At 42.9% G+C, this 19,671-nt stretch overlaps 1 protein-coding gene across 1 annotated transcript; it reads left to right on the top strand.

Annotated features, from left to right (window-relative positions):
* The first annotated feature begins 341 nt into the window (after positions 1-341).
* Positions 342-15,700, top strand: rab11fip2 (RAB11 family interacting protein 2 (class I)). Its single transcript, XM_079168976.1, has 6 exons — positions 342-485; positions 1,316-1,911; positions 5,040-5,449; positions 6,987-7,332; positions 8,817-8,892; positions 10,987-15,700. Exons 2-6 carry the CDS (start codon positions 1,559-1,561, stop codon positions 11,209-11,211), a joined length of 1,410 nt encoding a protein of 469 aa, XP_079025102.1. The 5' UTR covers positions 342-485; positions 1,316-1,558; the 3' UTR covers positions 11,212-15,700.
* The last annotated feature ends 3,971 nt before the right edge of the window (positions 15,701-19,671 follow it).

A 19,671-nucleotide genomic window follows, 5' to 3' on the forward strand; every position in this document is an offset into this window, starting at 1 on the left:
TCTCATTAGTGCCTACCTGTGCAGCATACCCACAACTCAACACCGGCAGCGGGAAAACGTCTCTTCTTCTTCTTCTTTTTCGTGTTTCTTTTCTGTCTTTCTCTCTATTTGTACGTATTGCAATATTAACCACAATTGTTAAAGTGTCTTATCAACATTATAGAAGCTTTGCAGCCGCAGTTTGTAGTGCGCGACCGTGTGTGTGCGTGTGCGTGCGCGCGAGCGCGTGCCACCACCTTTTTTATTTTCCCCCTGCTTGAACTTCCACCGGGGTGAGGTGGAAGTGACGTCAGACTAGGAAGTAAAGCTCGTCGCTGGCCCGACAGGAGTGAATAGCGATGGATAGCAACAACAGCGGCAGTAGCGACAACTAACACTAGCTGGCGTTTTCCTCAGGAACCGTCGCACGAATGTATTTGTGAAGCCAGACTCCGCTGAGCTGAAGTTCTGAATGTCCTCCTCGTGTCGGTGACGATGACACCGAGGTAAGCAGCTGTGTGTGTGTATGTGAGAGAGAGATGCTCTGTGTGTGCTTGCTAGCTCAGCAGCTAGCAGCACATAGCTAACGTTATTCTGCAAAAATGACAATGCGTTAATATGGCTTCGTTGTGTTTTTAGGTTGCTGTTGGAAGTAGAGCAGCCGTTTAGTTACATAGCAGTTCGGCTCGTTGTGACAAACCGGAGGATAAATGCTCACTTCAAAGTAAATTCCACCCTAATGCAACTCACGTGGCTGTGTCAAATCTGTGATATGCAGCTGAGTTTTCTTATAACGTTAAATGTGTGAATGAAACCCAGTCTCATTTCATACTGAACACCAGAGACACAAACCTTAGAGAGGAGTCGACTAGAGATATAAAACCTGGTGCTGCTCACAGGTAGTGACAAGTACACGTTGACAGACACCCACTCTTGCTGCTAGTAACATTACAGTTTCTTATTCTCAGCCCTGTATTAAAAAAAAAGAGATGCATTTGGAGAGAAGACAATAAACATCATCCCACTGAGTCAGTGACAATGGACCAGCACCAAATGTGTCACTGGATGAGATCATCTGCTTCTTGATACTCCAGCATAGGGAGCTCTATTAATAGTTACTGTACTAAATCATACAGCACAATCTAACTTCTGTTTTAGTCGTGACATTTCCTGTAATTACTCCAAAATCACATATTTGTGCAAGTTATTGCTATGAAAGCTGACTGAAAACATTAGCCGTCTTATGACCCGATGTTCCCCGTACACCCTTGTGAGTCATGTTATGGTTCTGGGAAAGATACTAACGCTGTCTTGTTTCTTCCTCGTGTTTGTTCAGATGACTCACCGGTGGCTTGGACATCTGTGATTCGACAGAAGATGAGACTTGCTCGGTTTGTCAGACTTGTCATTGCTTGTAATGGTTGCTACTGTCGGCGCACACGCCACACAGACATGGACGGCAAACTATAGTGAACCATGTTTGCTGCTTTTTGCACATCACGCTTCCTAAAAACACTAAGTACATAAATTATCATTTAGTTTGTTTTGAATGGCCCTCAGTTGATCTCCAGTGCTGACGATGTCACTGGGCGAGCAGTCTCAAAAGTGGTTTCCAACCCATGTCCAAGCCACTGTTCTTCAAGCAACCGGTTTACAGCCCAAGGGCAAAAATGGCACCAACGATGCCTACACCATCATCCAGCTGGGCAAAGAGAAGTACTCGACGTCGGTGGCCGAGAAGACGCTTACCCCCGTCTGGAAAGAGGAAGCCTCGTTTGAATTACCCGGTTTACTGTTGGAGGGCAACCCAGACGTATATGAACTCTGCCTTATCGTGATGCACCGGTCCTTGGTGGGGATGGACAAGTTCCTGGGTCAGAGGTCCATCAACCTCAATGAAATCTTTGACAACAAGCAACGGAAGAAAACTGAGTAAGTGTTTTTTTATATATATATATATATATATATAGTAGCTGTAAAGTCCAAGTTCTCACCTCAAGGCACGTTATTTCACAGCAAGCCATTCATTTTATATTTGCATCTGTTACTGTTTCACTCTTCTGCCGGAGGTTTCGAGCAGAATGTGCAAAAGAAAAATGTGAACCGCCCCATACAAAATGCCAAATCCTCAAAAAATGTTCTTTGTGTTTATTTAAGACAACATGAAAATGAAAAATCTAATTCAAGGCCACCGCCATGATACTATTACTCTCTATTACTATCCATCTGTTATCCATACGGTCACAGATGAGTGTGTTGGTTGTGTGTTGTGTGTGTGTGTGTGTGTGTGTGTGTGGTACATTTCAGATGTCTTCAACATCACATGTTCAGTGTCTGAGCTCGTTTGTACGCGGTACTCTTATAGCGTTCAAGTACTTTGCAACTCCAGCTCACAGTCATGCTGCTGCTTGACGACTGGACTTTTGTGAGGAAGTGGAAAATATTTGCACAACTATTCCAGTCATAAGTGGATTACAGCATGAACTAGAATAGTTTTAGGGGGGGGGGGGTTCTACAGATGTTCTACACATGTTTTTGCCATATTAGGCTACACATAATAACACCAATGTATTGTTTTTTTGTTATATTTGATGCTCTGTTCGCAATTAAGTCCATGACCTAACTCCTACATACCACATGATTTAATGATTTAAATTCAATTGCATTGTCCTGTCATTCTCTTTATACACTTGTTTTATGACTTTATTTTATTACACAAACGTGTTTTTAATTCAAAGAGCAGCTTTTTTTTTTGCTTTTTGTAGGTGAACTGGTGTCACAGTTCTTCAGTTTTAAACTGCCCAACACAACTACCACAGATGAGTTATTACATGTGTGCTCCGTTACTACAGAGTGGTTGAACCTTTCGATGTTGTTGACTCTCTACTTGAGGTGCAGCCATGAATTGGCCTCCATTGTTGACAGATTACTCTTAGCTTAATCACTGACATGGCGAGCAAACAGTTGGCGTGATTGATACTAGCAGAGCTGGCTAAACATGTCCTGTAAGTCACTCCTACACACACACTTGTTTTTAAAGGTGTGTGAATGTGAGAGTTGCCTTTTTCTCACACTGCCGAAGTGACCTGGGTTTGAATCTTGGCCTGTTCTGTGTAGAGTTTACTTATTCTCCTGGTGTTTTTATTTTTGTCTGCGGGGGGGGGGGTCTCTAAGGGGCTGATATTGATTTCAAAGTGAGTCAGCCCTTTTCTTAACAGGTGACTCGTCCTGGCGTTTCCTCTTCCCTATTCCTAGTGCGTGCTTGGTTAAGGGTTGTCCCCGTTGTGAAATGACTGTATGAAAGGCTGGAGCAGATAATGCACAAAGGTGGAGTCAGCGCCTCTCACATACCACCATAGGTTGAAAAGGCCACATCATATTAGGCTGAACTTGGGGGCGTTGACCCCTACAAGTTCAGCACGCACACGTTTATTAACCCCGCATTAAGCAAACAGGAACAGAATTACCAAACGGGATCTGGTGTTAATTAGCTCACTGCACATTTCAACAGAGAAAGATATTAGCACACTTCCTCTTTGCCCATCAGTTGGGAGAATCACAATATGTTCTAATCAGTGTGGATGGGTCTTATTTGTTTTAGGAGCCTGAGCCCATGCACCTCGAGGCCGTGCACTTTTTCAGCCGAGGCTCAGTAATGGATACGCTCCCGTTGCTTGTCGGCCTAATCCCACACTGCAGGCGCACTCGACAATGAACGTCCGGGGGCCCTCGGTGCCGTATCCACGCTCCACAGCGGGTCCGTCCGCAATGTTTTTGAACCGACATACTGGGGCGGAAAGCCCGTCCTGATATCCGAGTAGGCAGCCCATAATTATCGCACACCTGTGTTTGTTGATTGTGAGGAGTTTCCCAGCGGTCCCGGCCCGAGTGGGAGGATTGTGGCTCCGAGCACAGGGGAGGTTTATCTTGGCCTTGAGACGCACGTGAGGTGCGGCCCCACGGCAGCGGCATGCTGTGGCTGCTGATCAGACTGAGCGCGGCGCGCAGCCTGGGAATCGGACCCGGCAAGGCCTTTCATGACAGGGCTCCTGGGCCACGAGCTAGACGGTTTAGAATAGCGCTCAACAGCTGCGTTTAAAAAAAACAATACCAACTGATGACGGATATTTTATGCTGGAAATCCAGGGACACTACAAATATCCACATAAATCCAGGAAGAAATATCAATATTATGCATGAAAACAAAGAAAAATGAATCTGAGCAAAATGTGCCGTTTAAGTCAGTTCAGTTTAACGGGTTAGAACAATGAATTGATCAAACTGCACCACGGTGGAGGTGGGTGAGTGATGTGACCATAGTTTAGATTGATGTTTCAAAAGCAGACAGAATACATTGACCGGTCGTTGTTTCAACCCGACGCTGGCTTCTTTAAAGGACATTGTCAGCGGCCCCGTAACACCGAGGATATGTCTCATTAGCATGTATGAACTGTTGGGTTGTCCTGCGACGTGGCTTTGCAATTTCCCAATTGCCGGTCGTTGCATTTCTGAACAAAGGCCAGATTTGTGCAAATGCCACTTTTATTTCGCTCGGAGTGAACGCATAAATCCCATTACTTCCAGTTGAAGAAGCAGAGAGGTTAAACAAATAGGAGCCCAAGCGCGGCCTGAAATGGTCTATATTATTCAGCAGCAGGCTATTCCTTGTGTTCAGTTTTCAAAGAATAATGTTTATCCTCTGAATGATAAATTGTACTCTCACTTGTGTCAAAAAAAAAAGAAAGAAAGTTGAAACGATTTAAGCCCCCTGCGTTTGTGTGTAGCTTTTGGATTAGTCTGCTCAAATTAGCCTTTTCAGTGATGTCCACAAAGAGCTAGGTAGAGCACATTAGAAAGAATGTGGGCTGTTTTTTTTCTTCTCCCTTTTGTCATTTAGTTTGATAGTGTAAAGACTTTTACCCCACTCTGACTTTGTAAACCTGTCTTCCTGAATTACGTGTAATCAACTCAGAAGATTTTTCATGAAATCCTGCTGCTCTTTTATATAAATCGTCTCATTGAATTTGCTCTGCCATAAGCGTCCTCCGCTCTCATTTCAGCTGGTACTCCTTGGAGTCCAAGCCGGGGAAGAAGAGGAAAGACCGAGGCCGCATCCAAGTGAGCATCCAGTTCATGAGGAACAACATGACGGCCAGCATGTTCGACCTCTCCATGAAGGAGAAGCCCCGCTCGCCCTTTTCCAAGCTCAAGGACAAAATGAAGGGTCGCAAACACGACGGCGGCGGCTTCAGCGACGCGTCTTCCGCCATCCTGCCGCGCTCCGTCATGTGCGACTCGGAGCCCAACCAGCAGTCCTCTGCACCCGAACCGCAACCCCAGCCTGAAGCCAAGGCCAAGAGGCCGCTGCTCGCCGGGGCCCACAAACTCTCTGCGGCCCATTCCATGTCGGATCTCATCGGGACCCACTTCAGGCCCAAACTGGATTCCATGAACTCCATAGAAGAGAGCGGTGAGGACCAGAGCTGCTGTCTTTCAGATTTGTTTCAATATTTCTAATTCATAATTTAAGGGGTAATAGGTAAGCTTGAATTGCTGCTTGCCACATGTCTGCATGGACCTGATAGTCAAGTCCTTAGTGATCAGTGAGTCATTGCTACCTTCTCATATTCTCTTTTTTTTAAGGATGAAGGACAGTGGTACAGGAAACAGACGGGTGTCTCAGCTACGTATAAAGGATAAAAGGCCTCGTTCTTAAGCAATAAAATGACTCCGAGCAGCATTGTAACGACACTATTTTTCATTGTGGTATGGTGTCTCTTAACACAAAGGTTTAGTTGTCTACCTGGTCTTCATTAAGTATCGTTTGTTTTCTTGTGGGACTGTCATGCTCTTAACTTGGGACGCCGTTGCAGTGTCGCGTGGCCATCAGTAGAGGTCGATAGAAGTCCCAGAGCTATAGGATATAAAGGTAGTCACAGTAAAAGGTATTTCAACCTGAAGTAAAGTAGATAGTTGCACTGTTTACTGTGTGTGTGTGGGAAGGGGGGGGGGGGGGTGGGGGGGGTGGGGCCTTTATTGATCTCTGATGCTAACCAGTGTAAGAGTGGCCTCCTATTTGCCCCCGCTGTCCTTGACTTGCTGTAGCTGTAATCAATGCAAACAATAGTCACGATTTTCAAAACAATAATACAGAGCTCCAACACAATTGTTGCATTGTGATAATGTTGTTGGCTGCTCACTTATGCTGTCTGCGTTGTGTAGCAACCAAAAAGCTTGAGGATGGACAAGAATGTCTTGTGATGTCTAATCATCACCAAAAATCTGTTGATGACGGTTATTGATTGGTGAAGGTTATTTCCTAATGAATGGGATACATTATGGTCATTTTGTGCTGAAGCAGTAAAATTCATACTTTTGCCAGTGGAAGCTTCAAGCAACTATCAGAATAGTCTGCTATTTAATAAATGTACAAATGACCATAGAAGTCAATAAATACGCATTCCTCAACTCACTGCCTGCTCCACCATGACTGTCCGATCTCTGCTCAGCTATCTGAGGCAGTTAAATTTTGACTTTATCAGGCGTCGTTGTTATTATTCAGATTGGCATGCAGAGGAGAGGAACTTATCCAGAGCTCTGAGGGTGGGAGGGACACAATAGCAGATTTGGAGGATAGAAATAATATAACAAAGTGTCCTTATTGCTCCAAAAATTGTTTTCCTTTTGTGGTTTGGTTTTAGTTGGAAGAGCCGCAAGATCAACTTGGAAATTAACTAAAACAATGCAACTGTTAATTAAGAATTAAGTTCATTTTATCTGTGTAAAACTGTAACATCAATTTAAAAAAGGGTTCATGAACAGAAAGCAAACATTTATCAGTTTGCGATTTACCCGTTCTAATGGAATCAAATCAGTGGTGTTGGCCATTAAAAAGTCAGATTGCATCATCCCAAATTCTGTCACGGGATAATCACAAAACATTTAAAAAATGTGATTAGTGACGGGTGGATATTAATACGTTGACGTGCTGCTTTTGGTTTTGTCAGGCGGCCCTCACCGGCGTTCCCAGAGCGAGATGCCAGGCTACCAGGACGGAGAGGCGCACAGTGACCCCTTCACTGATATCAGTGACACCCTGCCACAGAAGTATGCCACGCTCCCACGCAACCGCAACCCGTTCGAGGGGGAGCACGGGCAGCCGTGGGACCGGGCGGAGCGGAAGGAGAAAAAGGAGAAGGTCAGCCTACTGGAACGCGTGACGGGGAAGAAGGAAGGTCGCAAGAGCAACAACGCGGGCCGCTCGGGCAGCTCTGGAGACCTGCGCTCCCCCAACCCCTTCAGCGGAGACTCGCAGGCAGACACGAACCCGTTCATCTCCAGCTACAAAGCCAGGTAGCTTCTTGTTTCTGTCCTCCAGTACACCGTTTATTCATCTCACGCAACATTTTCCACTTGTTTTCATGAGCGTGGGTGTTTTTAGGTTGTTTCTGGTTTCTTATAGACGGTCCATTCATTAGTCACCGAGTATACAAAATATGATTGTCACGAAGTGAATACAGACATTTTAAAAGACAAAAATGACCATGAATACAAAAGATGTAATATTACACCTTTTCAGAAAGTGATTTACTAGCAAGCATCATTAAAAAAAAGGTTAAATATTAAAAAAAAAATTTAGAAAGAATATATTCTGTACCCTTTAAACCAGTTTTTAAACATGGCATAGTTGAATCTCTTTTGTCTGACAATATTATGACCCTAACCCTAAATTAGTCAGTTAGCAGTAGACCTCAACACATCCAACCCATCACTACATTATTTATTTTTTTAAATATGTCAGTTCTTTGAGATTAAATATAATCCAGGAGACGCTACGAAAATGGCCTCGCGTCCAATTGCTCATTTTTCCCTCTCGGGCTTAGAGCGCCTTATTTATAAATATATATATATATATATATATATATATATATATATATATATATATATATATATATATATAAAATACTTCCTCCTGAGGGAGCTACTTCTGTAAATGTCCCTCTGTCTGGTAAACATACATATACAATATATGCTCTTGTCGTTTGATTTGTACAGCTCTCATCAATGGGCTTTTATGAGACAAACCGCTGAAAGGCTTTCGAATGTAAATATAATATAATATTTGTTCTTATATGAGTCCTTCCATGCCTTATTATGTAGCCTCCATGCGCCTGGCTAGAGTCTGCATTCAGCACGTGTGCAGCAGAGGTTCGTCTCTCTCTTGATCATATTTCATAAATCGGCCCCAACACGTGACCTTGCTACCCCATGAGACAAGCACCACAGGATATTGGTTACAGCATTCTCATGAAGTTTCATGGAAATCTAGCATCGCTCGTTGTTGTGCAGACGTTTCCACCTTGCTGCTTACGTCTCTTCCCTGTGTTCCATCAGGAGTTGGTGAGCCCCGTGGCTTGAGTTCTGCTTTATCGGAGTGGAAGGTGTCATTAGTGGCTCTTTAGAGAGCCCGGCCTCGATAACGAAGCCCTCTGAGCTATAGTAATGAGATCCTCTGCAGAGATAGACCACCCAATTAACCACTTATCTCTGTGGGCACCAGTCCATCATCTTTACTGCTTCCTTTGCCGCACTGTAGCTCAGTGGTCCTTTATAACACAAAAAGGTGGTTAAAATATATCATTTATTGATGAACTTACTCACAAAACCATGCATATTTTATTTCTACGTGAGTCAGCCTAAATATCCAAATGTGCTTTATCAGCACAGGGATGGACACCTGAGAGCCTTTTTATTAGTCGAGTGGTGATAATTCTACCAGAAATATTCACTGTAACGCCCTCATGTGAATACTGACTTCCCCTTTGATTGCTTCGCAGTGATAAAAAGTCCAAAGGATATGAAGACATCACTTTTGGCCACAAGAAGAAGAAGGACATCTTTGGCAAGAAACCGGTAAGACGCACAGCACAACCCTGCTTGTACACGCGATCAGTTTTACCTGACAGAAGATTTACAAGAGAGAGGAAATGACCCCAGCGGTTGCAGCTGTGTCTTTACTTCCTGTGTCGCGTCGTGCAGATTCTAGATTTTTAATTGTGAACTCTTAACAATTTTTTATTTGACATAGCAGCTGGTGACGTTGATCTCTGAGGCCTCCGAAAATTCAGATTTGCCATTCAGCTAATTAGCAGCTGCACCCGTCGGTCATCGTCTCTGATCCGATCATAATTTTGAAGTGGTGTGAAATTTCGGTCAGGAAGGTCAGTCATCGTGACGTGTTGCACTTGTTCTGTAATTGGAGGTTTTTGTTGAGAAAAGACAAAGAAATGTCATTTGTGTTTTTTCCTTTTTTAAAGGACTTTTTTTTCACCCTTTTTTATATTTTTTTATTTTGTTTAAAAAAAAAAAGAAATTTGCATTCCCAATTGGAAATACAAACATGTCAAATCTGCACACTATTACGCAGCAAAATTGGTATTTATGAGGGAGCGAAGGGAGCTGTAGCTGAAGTGATGCCTAAATGAGAAAGAGAATGCTGATAATAGCTTTCCTCACCTTTCTTTGTGGGTGTTGAGGGCTGTCGGTATCCACACATGTGCCCCCCCCCCCCCTCGTGCACGCCGCAGTGCTTTGCAGAAATGGCAGCTCCCATTTCCTGAGCTTCAAGGCCCTAATTAACCACACACGGGGAGGGGGGGCGAGGGGGGGGGGGGGGGGGCAGTGAGAGATTTCAAAGGACTGAGCTTTTAGATTCTCAAAGCTGAGCTCATTAGAAACTGTAATGACACAACTGGAGAATGCCAAGTGTGCGCCTTATCTTCCCCTCACTACTGATCGCAGAAGAACGGTCATCATTACTTTGCCAATTCATGGTCATTTCCAGGCCTTTGTCACCAGCCACTAAAGCTCCTGATTGTTATGCTGTGTGTGTGTGTGTGTGTGTGTGCGTGTGCGCGTGCGCGTGTACGAGAGAGAGAGCGTGTGCACGTACACACGCTTTGTATGTGACACCAACGTCCATATGGCCGTCACTTCTCTTATTCCCTCTCGGATGGCTTAAGTGCAGTATTTCTCGGAGAGATGCCTTTTCTTTTTTTGTGTGTGCTGTGTTGTGCGTGAGGAACAGGTTACCTCGCTCTGTTCTCCATACCCGCCACGCATTGGACATTTAATCTCAGTGGCAGATATTTCATTTTGGTTGGTGTCGCCCCGCGGTAGCCTCTACGCGGTTAGAAGCGATAAGATACCCGGTAAGCCCCCCCCCCCTCCCTCTGCATTGTCTTTACCCGGCAGTTCGAGGCTTGACTGGTGCACGGGAGTGGAAGCTGATAAGTGTGGTATTTTAAACAGGGCGAAGGCTTTGCTGCTCTATCCGTTCGGGGGAGGATGCCCAGCACCGAAGCGATAAAGTGGTCCCTCATTAAAAACGATTACAGCTCCTCTCGTAGCCGCGCAATATGATCCGCACATACCGTACCGCGCCGCTCCGTCCAAAGAGGCTGTCCTCGAAGAGCCACGCTGGGCTTGGGTTGCATCCTTGTTTTGGTATTTGTTAGCCTGACCTTTAATTGCAGAAATATGCAGCCTGGCATTTCCACCACCTTCAGAACAAAGGTCTTTATTGTTAATACTTTCATGCTTTTATTTGCTTGAAACTAAAGTAAAAGGAGAACAACCTTCTCAAGATGTTAGCTGCTTGCCGGGGTGTCGTGCCTAAGTCCCATTTGAGCGGTTACACTGCTGTTGATTCTCTTTCTAAACAGTATTGGATCATAACATCTGCCATGGAAATCATTGACACTCAACAGCTGTCTCGTCTTAAAAACTCTCAATTAGCCTTTATTAGCGACAGGAAACGAGATAAACAGCTGACAGTTAATGTCGCGTGAGGCCAACACGTCTAATTAGTCCTTTTTCCTCCGCTGCACACATTCGACCATTTCAGTCCACTTTTACAAAGAATATGTACGCAGCATATGACGATTATGGAGCATGTGAGATCTGCTGGGGGTTGAATTGAGCGTTTTCCTTGTTTCCCACTTTCAGGAGGCGAAGCAGGAGAGTGTTCTCGCCTACAGCAATCTGTCCTTCGAAGAAGTGGTGCAGGAACTCATCAAGCAGAAAGAAGTGGTGAAGAAGAAGGACGCCCACATCAGGGAGCTGGAGGACTACATCGACAACCTGCTGGTGCGCGTCATGGAGGAGACGCCGAGCATTCTACGGACACCCTACGAGCCCAAAAGGAAGGCGGGTAAACTTAGCAAAAAGTAGAGAGAAGAAAAAATCGAATGAAGGTTTAGCTGTAGCTCATGCATCGATATCATGTGGTGGAATCAGTGGGAAGGAATGGGACTGATCAAAGCCAAATGAATCATTCATGTCTTTGCTTTAGAACATTTCTATTCTAGGGATGTAGTTTTGATATACTTTTCTTTTCAATGCGTTGGATATTTTAGTACACGCAGGTGCTTCGCCCTCTTTTTGTTTGGTACTTAAACAGGATGAGTGAAATTCACGTCAAATTTAAAACCCCACATTTTGACAAGAATTCGGTTTAGCGCTACAGCTTGCACTTGTGAACCCCACAGAAGTCTTTTGCACACACAGCTGCCACCAGCAGCTTTTAACGTGCAAACGCAGCCAAATTCATGTTCACCAGATGGCGCGGTCGCAGTTTGTGCGCGGGTTTGCCGAATAGGCGGCCAAACGGTGGATGAGGCGGAGCTGTAGTTGCCGTGTTTACACTCGAGCACAAGTCTCAAACTTGCCACCGATTGTTACGAAACACATTTGGCGGAGGCCGCGTCGGCTTTGCTTGCGAGCCTCCTCTGTGCTGCAGATGTGGACGAACTCTGCTCAATGATTCATGGGAGTTCTTAGAAAGAGCGGGAGAGAGTTACTGTAAGAAGTTAGTATCTGGGAGTCTGGTTTCTCTCGAGTTTACTGAGTCATACATTCTTTTTTGTTTCTTTTAAATGAACAAACGTACATTGCTGTTACTGACTTTTCATCCTCTGCTTTATTTGTGATGACTATCATTGACTATCAAGCTTCTTGGTGATCATTTTACGGACTTTTTAAGTGCAATAATCACAACTTGCGTGTCTTGCTTTATATTCTGTTCTTGTTTACATTTTAGCCTCATCTCTTGAGTCGGACTCATCTCTTTCATGTTGATTTGATTCACTGTGTCGCAGCCTCCACGGATTGACCGGCCTTCATCTCCGTCAAATCCAGTTTTTGCTGAAGATTGTGTTAATGGTACCAAGCTGCACGTGTGGATATATGCTGAACAATCTTTATTTATACATGTGTCATAGCTCATTTACAGATGAACACTGTTTTAATGTATTTGTAAGGTACTTTATGGTAAAAGCGCTACTTTATCCCGATACCGACCACCCTTTCTACTGTATTAACGCGGTACAAATCACAGAGGTCTTTTTCATTCTTAAGTGTTCACGTATGTGTCGTACTGTGTCGTACTGATACAGGTTTTATATGTAATTCCCATCAGCATTAATATCTGTTTACGCATATTAATTGTGTACCGTGCCTCAGTATATTTCAGCTGTTTTTGCATTCTTTATATTGTCAAAACAGTCCAAATTCAACCATTCATATACAGTAAGACAAATAAATAAAGAGTACTAATGATGATCAGCTCATAATTGATCGAGGTGAACAGCCAATGAGGTCACATGTATCAGTTTGACGGCCCGTGTCAGAAGCTAACTGTCCTCATTTCACAGTGTTCATGTCATCCCACGTGTCTCCTCAATCAACACATGTTGTTTCCATGTTAAGCTCCTTTTGTTTAATTCTGTGAATTTATCAGTTTCTACCGAACAAACGCCGAGCATCTGCTGGGTCGCACTGCTGGTACGAACGTGAACTAAATGACTACTTAATAAAGGTCCATCTCGGAGAGAGGCCTCGCTTTGAATCACCTGTGCTTAAGCTAGCTGTTGTAGAAGAATCACTCGCTGATGTTTTAGGTTTACATTTTTGTTTCTTTTTAGTGGAGAGCAGCTCCATGTACAGTGTTAAAACACACTTTGTATTATAGTACCTTTACTCAAAGTCTGTTTGTCAGACGATGGTCCACTTTGTCCCTTTTGCCGGTGTTGTTTCTGCCATTTGTATCCAGTCTTTTACCATATCTGACCTTTAAACTGTATGATACCAAATCACAGCTGATCTATGGAATGTCAACGGTCCAAAACACGTGTTGATCGAAGGTTTTCCTGAATGTTACGCCACATGTACAAATTAATTTCTGCTGCTGTAAAAGTAGTCGCTTTATCCGAAGGGACTTGAAGCCCAAATCTCTACTACTGAATGTATTCTGGTTGGCTTTGAAATACATAATTCTGCAATGTTTAATGATATACAGTACACTGACGAGGCCATTGAACCTTGCTTGCCTTTGAAGTATTTGGTGTATCCAAAGAGATCATTTCATATGAGTGATTTTATTTGTTTTTTTTTCCCCCTTCTCTCTATTGGTCTGACCAAACGCCGACATCTTCATTATGAACAAGAAGTTGTCGTCGGTTTGTGCGGTTTTGTGCGATGATGTGACACCGACGTTGGGTAAATTCCTTTTGTATTGGAGAACGGATTTTGTGAAAGCCAAACACGTTTGAATCTGTTCATGAAATGAAGAGTATTGTGCGATACTAATTAAGATACGTGGATAAGAATCTGTTCTCCTCACTGATTGCCTTCCTACATGTGCTGGAGTGTGAACTCTTCATTTTACAGGCTTTTACCAGCCGCTTTAACTAGTCTGTGGTTGTAGTTAGCCGCTTGTTCATGGACCTCGCCGAGCTCTTAATACTTCCAATGTACATACTGTATAGTCACTTTGTGATATCACTTCACCCCCTTTTGACTTTTTGCACAGTGTTGTTGTGCTGCAGAGTGTTTGAACGTGTGCTTCCTGGGGTCAAAGTTGCGAGTTGAGCTAAATGAAATTTCAACAGTGGGAATAAAAAGTGTAAAACGGAAGGAAAAAAATAATTCGCCACACATCTTGTATTGGCGCTAAACGAACATGCTTTCTGTTAAGTTTCCCATGCTAGCACAGCAACGATGGTGGTGCAGTTAGTGCAGACGGTGTTGTGCATCAAAGAGTACAACTCAAGAGTATAGAACAGGTGATTTACACTCAGGTCGACATTGAGCCCCTAAGCGCCGCCGCAGTGCTCTCATGATATAGTGACAAACGATAAGGTCTTAACAGATACATGTTGAACACATTTGGCCCCTGAGGTTATGTAGTTCAAATGAAAAGCGGCGGGTGCGTAGTTCAAATGAATTGATTTAGCCTGTCATGTCTTTCAGCTTGATTGCTACGTTTTCTTTATGCTTTGACATAATTCGGTGCTTTGGAAGATGTCAGACTAAAACACAAATCTAAATGAAAAGCCTTTTCAAATCGTTTTCTAGCACGGCATTGTGAAGGGTGCATTGCGAACAAGAACAACAACCTGCATCATTATTATACTTCTTTCTTGCGTATTTGCATAATATTTGTCATCCAATTAATGCCAGTATTTTAATATGCAAAGCACTCAAAAATGCTCTGAGGCAAAAAAATTCCTATAAAATTTGGCCGTGGTCTGTGTCGTAATTTAAATTAATACAGATTGTTTTGCACATGCATTTAAGTATGTTTTATAAGTGTTTAAGGTGCCCCCCCCCCCCCCCCCCCTAAAAAACCCAATCCAATACAAACATATGGGGATTTTTTCCCCCGTGTTGACGAAGCATGCGTCGAACCTTCCGATGAAGATGACACGAAGCTCAAGTCGGATCTCCCAGTCCTCCTCTGGCAGTCTCTTAAGTCTTCTGCTGATAATATGATGCTGCTTGCCATAGGCCACATACAGCTGCCAGACACTAAGACTTAAGCTGCCGCTAAATCCCCTGACGGTGCTTGTAATGTGGCACACAGTTTTTGAAGGCAATGATGGCTGTGTTTATAAAAGATCTCGGCAGTTAGCAGAGCTCCGTTGAGTTTACAGAATTGTGCGGAGTCGGGTGCACAGAGACGCCGAGACAATTCATTTGAGTTTAGTGCCCCAACATGGTGGAGGCCTGAAATGTCATTTTGATGCGAACATGTTGGTCTGCAGTCAATGTGCACTGATGCACACCGCCTTGTCATGTAATAAGATTTTAAAAAACAAAAAAAACAGTAAATGGGTGTGTTTGGATTCTTGTCACTTCTGCATGTCAATCACAGGTTTCAATTATGTAACACTTTATATTATTGCATAATTATATGGCATTTTCCTGATCTAGAAGCCGTTGGTTCAACTCGATTGGGTTCATGTACATCAACCCTCATCGCGCTACCTTACTGTGGTGTAGCTAACTACAGTGTGTTGGTTGGTTAACAAAATGTCATCATCTTGAGAAGGTAGAGGAGCTTTTTTTTTTTGTGTGTGGGTTTATTTTCCCACGACAGCCAATATGCAAGACTTTCATACCCGAATGTGTGCGGACAAGAATGTATGGGTTTTTATTATTGTAGGTCTGGAAACAAATTGGGCTCTAGAAGATGTATGTATTAACAGTACAATACTGTTAATGACTGTACATTAAGTGCCAACAGGTGCACTAATTCATGAGGATTGGGTGATGCTTTTCTTAAGATTTACACATTCTCATTGTACTACAGTTTCAAACATTACTTTTTCGATATCATCACCCTCATTTTCATCAAACTCCAATGTCCTTTTCAATAAACTCACTGTAAATGAAAACTGCTTTGTTTCACTTTTTTCAGGCAAAAAGATCAAAAGCCTCTAAAGACATTTACGCGTCCTTACAATTTGCAGCAGATCGGTTTAATCAAACTCTGCAGTGTGAATCTGATGCTATTCAGCTGTTCCTTTCCTTTAACACCTGTCCCATCATAAATTAAAAGCCACTCTCAATTAACTCTCATCTCACTGGCAGTTAAGCCACGATTAGTGTTTTTGATTGTGCTGATTTGTGTCAAAGCTCCCCCCCCCCCCCCTCTCTCTTAAAGGAGCTCTTCCTTTTGTTCTGGAGAAATTCCCATGCCTTCCTGGCAAAAGAGAGAAGTGGCAGCGTTTGACAACTGAGAGATTGCTTGTTAAAACTCCCCTCGAATTTGCCTATGAGTGCAACAAGTCTGCATGAAGTCTTTTGGGACGAGAAACACTTGTGTTGTTTACCGGCTGATGCCTTTGTGGCTGCGTTTGCATCCCCGCCACCTAGCAGGTTAAAACATGACCTCTTCCCCCGTCATCTCCAGCTAGTGGTCCCTGAAGAGTCGCCTCATTCACCACGACGACCGCAGCAGCTGCCACAGCACCACCGTTAGAGCTGAAGGTGGAAGATGCGTAGCGTTGGTAACCACGGACACCAGGAAAATACAAAATTACTTGCAGCTTAATCCCTTCGGTGAAGCAATCTTTGAATGCTGCAGGTGACTGAAATAGTGACGGAACCCACCTGTGCTAATTGGATAATTAGGTTCAACTTTGCTTTTTAATGAGGCTAAATTTAACTGTCGGTCACATTTGCATGCAGCCATGCTCACAAAGTTCATTTTAAAATAATATCTGGTGAAACAATTGGCAGCATCCATCGTGATGAATTTTTCATCCTCCTGCGTTAACTCATAGTCTGCCTCGGGAGACACTGAACACAAACGAGTGTGTAATTGGGCTTCATGTAGTTGTCACCTGTTGTATTCATAAGCTAATTGGCACACTCATTGTCATCCTTACGCGTCCATCATCAGATCGAATTTCACAGATCCCAGCTTTGGTACGGGCACGTGTCATCTGGGTGCCTTCTAGATTAAAGCCCATTAGTTCATTGTGCATTATATCATATTGCTGTAATTTGAGGCAAATATCCAACAAATGTGTTGTGTAAGGTTCTGTGGGTGCAGGAGAGCCCAAGCGTGCCAGCGAGGGCCACCCACAGGTCACCTGCACTCCCCTTTAAATATGGATGGGCATCACAGCAGGGATCAGTGTCACCCCGCACGCGTCTGTGAATGGAAGTGCCCCAGGCGATCATGGAGAAACTTATATGAGGAGAAATTCAGCAGATGGATGAGGTGTTTTTATGGTGAAAACCAGACCTATTTGGCCAGCTGGCCTGAACTTGTTGGATGATCAGAGGCCAGATGTCAAGGTTAACCCCACAAACTCCCCAGAGAGTCAGACCCCACCCACACATCCGACGCAGGACTCTTTGTTGGATAGTTAACTCATCTGAATGGGTGCTTGAGATAAATCAGGTGTCAAACGTGCTGCAGATCCCGGCGTTGTGCATTGTATTGATGGTATTGTCTTCCTCTGATAGCGGCCACGCGTCTGGTATCAGGTGGACAAAGCCAGATGACAACCAGAGAAAACAGGGAATCTGTCAACATAGAGCCGCAAACAAGGCTGATGGATACAGACTAGAACCCATATGGCTCCAAAAGCGATGTCAATAAAAACAGTTTATCCTGTACATTAAAAAGGACATTATGTTTTATGATCCTTACCCGAACCAGTGTACTCAAATCCTGTTGTCACTAACATTGAAAATAAAAGCTTTGTATTTTCTTTCAACCACTGTAAGAGCTTTTATCAAAAGCTCAGATAATTCAAAGACCGTTGACAAGACAGTGAATCATTGTTAACATAGTCAAAAGTGAGCTGTTCTTAAGGAAATGTATTAGTTGTTATTTATAAAACTTTAAGTATAGTGTTTGCAGATAGTACCAAGTCCAGAACAATACTGTTTTGTCAAACGTTTTGCATCCAGTCTTTGTGCATTTAATTTCCCAATATCTGAATTTTAGCTTGCTCAAACTTTGGACAGCATAAAATATTTCTGTGACAGTATTTCTTGTGCTATAGAAGGAACTAGCACTACAAAGGAGATGAAGCAGAAAGTGGCCTCGGGACTGTAACGTTGTAGTGTTGTGACAAACCTGCTAGTTCAGTGTGTGGTCATAAATATGTATCTGCTGTCACTTCTCTTTCGGGTGTTTCTGTTAGTATTTCTTTGCATTTTTATGGTGTCACATAACATTATTTTATTCTTAATTCAAGTTATCCTATTTTGCGATTCAGTTAGCTGACACTAGCACATTACATGAGCTAGCTAATTTAGCTACTGTACACAAAAAAAACAAGGTACAACACATGTACAAGCACCTAAGTTATTAATACTGATACTGCTGTTCTGCAAAACAACAGAATTCTATATCAACCTTTGCACAGTATCTGGCGGTAATTTTAAGGTAACTTTACTGTAATGTTGCTAACAAGCTAGCTAGCTGTCGTCTATATATTAGCTAAGCTAACTAGCTGATAGCTACGGTTACTATTGTTTTTGCGTGGATGTTGCTGGTTCGCTAGCTATGCAATTTCATTAATTAGCTAATTCTGCTATCACATTTATTGGCTAAAACAAATGAAATATAACTGATTGCAGTTATGTTGGCTTTGTTTTAGATGGCATTAAATATTGATAATGTCATGTAACGTTTACGTCATAATACAGAACTTAAGCTAACAAAACATTAACTATAGTGAAATGTGAATTGGTGTCTCCTTTTTATTGGATAGAGGTCAGAGGACAAAACCATGTTAAAAGGGGGACACAAACTTTAATAGTGGTTAATGGATTCACTATTTTTATTTTGTTAGATTTTTTTTTTAGGTTTTTGCTAATGACATTATTGCTAGGTCGCTAGCTAGACTGTAGTTTGCTAATTTTGCTATCAAATTTGAAGACTAAAACAAATTAAAATGAACAAAGCGAGATAACAATTGGCAAAATAACAGCATTACATAATATATATTTGTTTATTCTACATTGCCTCATGTTATTCTATTGGCTGGAGGTCACAGCAAGCATAACTGTGTTAAACAGAAGGGGCGGCTAACAAACTGTAAGTTAAACTTAATACTTTTAGTTTAGTAACTTAATCAGTTTAGCCTTTAATGTGAGCAACAAAAAGAGTAATGCTAAAGAATAGTAGGAATCCCATCCAGTAATTTAACTTATACTCAAGTCATATTCCTCCCTGTGCATTAGACCCTCTTCTAGACCTCCATGTTTTATGCTCTTTGCAGGCTTGGCTGTTTTGGGGAACAGGTTGAAGTCATAGGACCACAGTGTTTCCTCAGCAAGCTGGTGAGCGACTGGCCTCATTATCACTGTCTGAGCAGCACGTGCCTGGGACTTATCTCCTAAAAGCGAGGAAACGTGAGCTGTCGCAAGACCATAAGTTTGCATTTTGTCATTTTTAGCCTGTAATTAGCACCACAACGCGCTTGTAGAGGGATCGCTGGTTTGAAAGCAGTGAGAAATTCTCATTGATGATCTCATTTTGGTATTATCAACAGTGAGGAATTAGATATAGTCATGATCAAGCAGAAGATTGCATGACACTATATTAATAATGGCTCTGGTTTGAACTAAATGTATCCTACATATTTTGTTGTCGTGAATGAAGGAGGTTAAATTTCCTCATATCTAAAAAAGAAAACCAGTCAGTATGTGTATTTTCATTGCTGTGGGTTATTATGCTATGTTTTTTTTTTAATATAGTTTGTGATCATCGCAGCAGGATAACCCAGCAGCAGCCAGGCCGCTCACCGCTTACGTCAAGCGCAGTTGTAGTTTGCAGTGGATAGATCACATTAGAACTTCACTGCAATAGCTCAGCAAAGCCAT

This window comes from Pholis gunnellus, assembly GCF_910591455.1.
Source record: "Pholis gunnellus genome assembly, chromosome: 11".
NCBI lineage: Eukaryota > Metazoa > Chordata > Actinopteri > Perciformes > Pholidae > Pholis > Pholis gunnellus.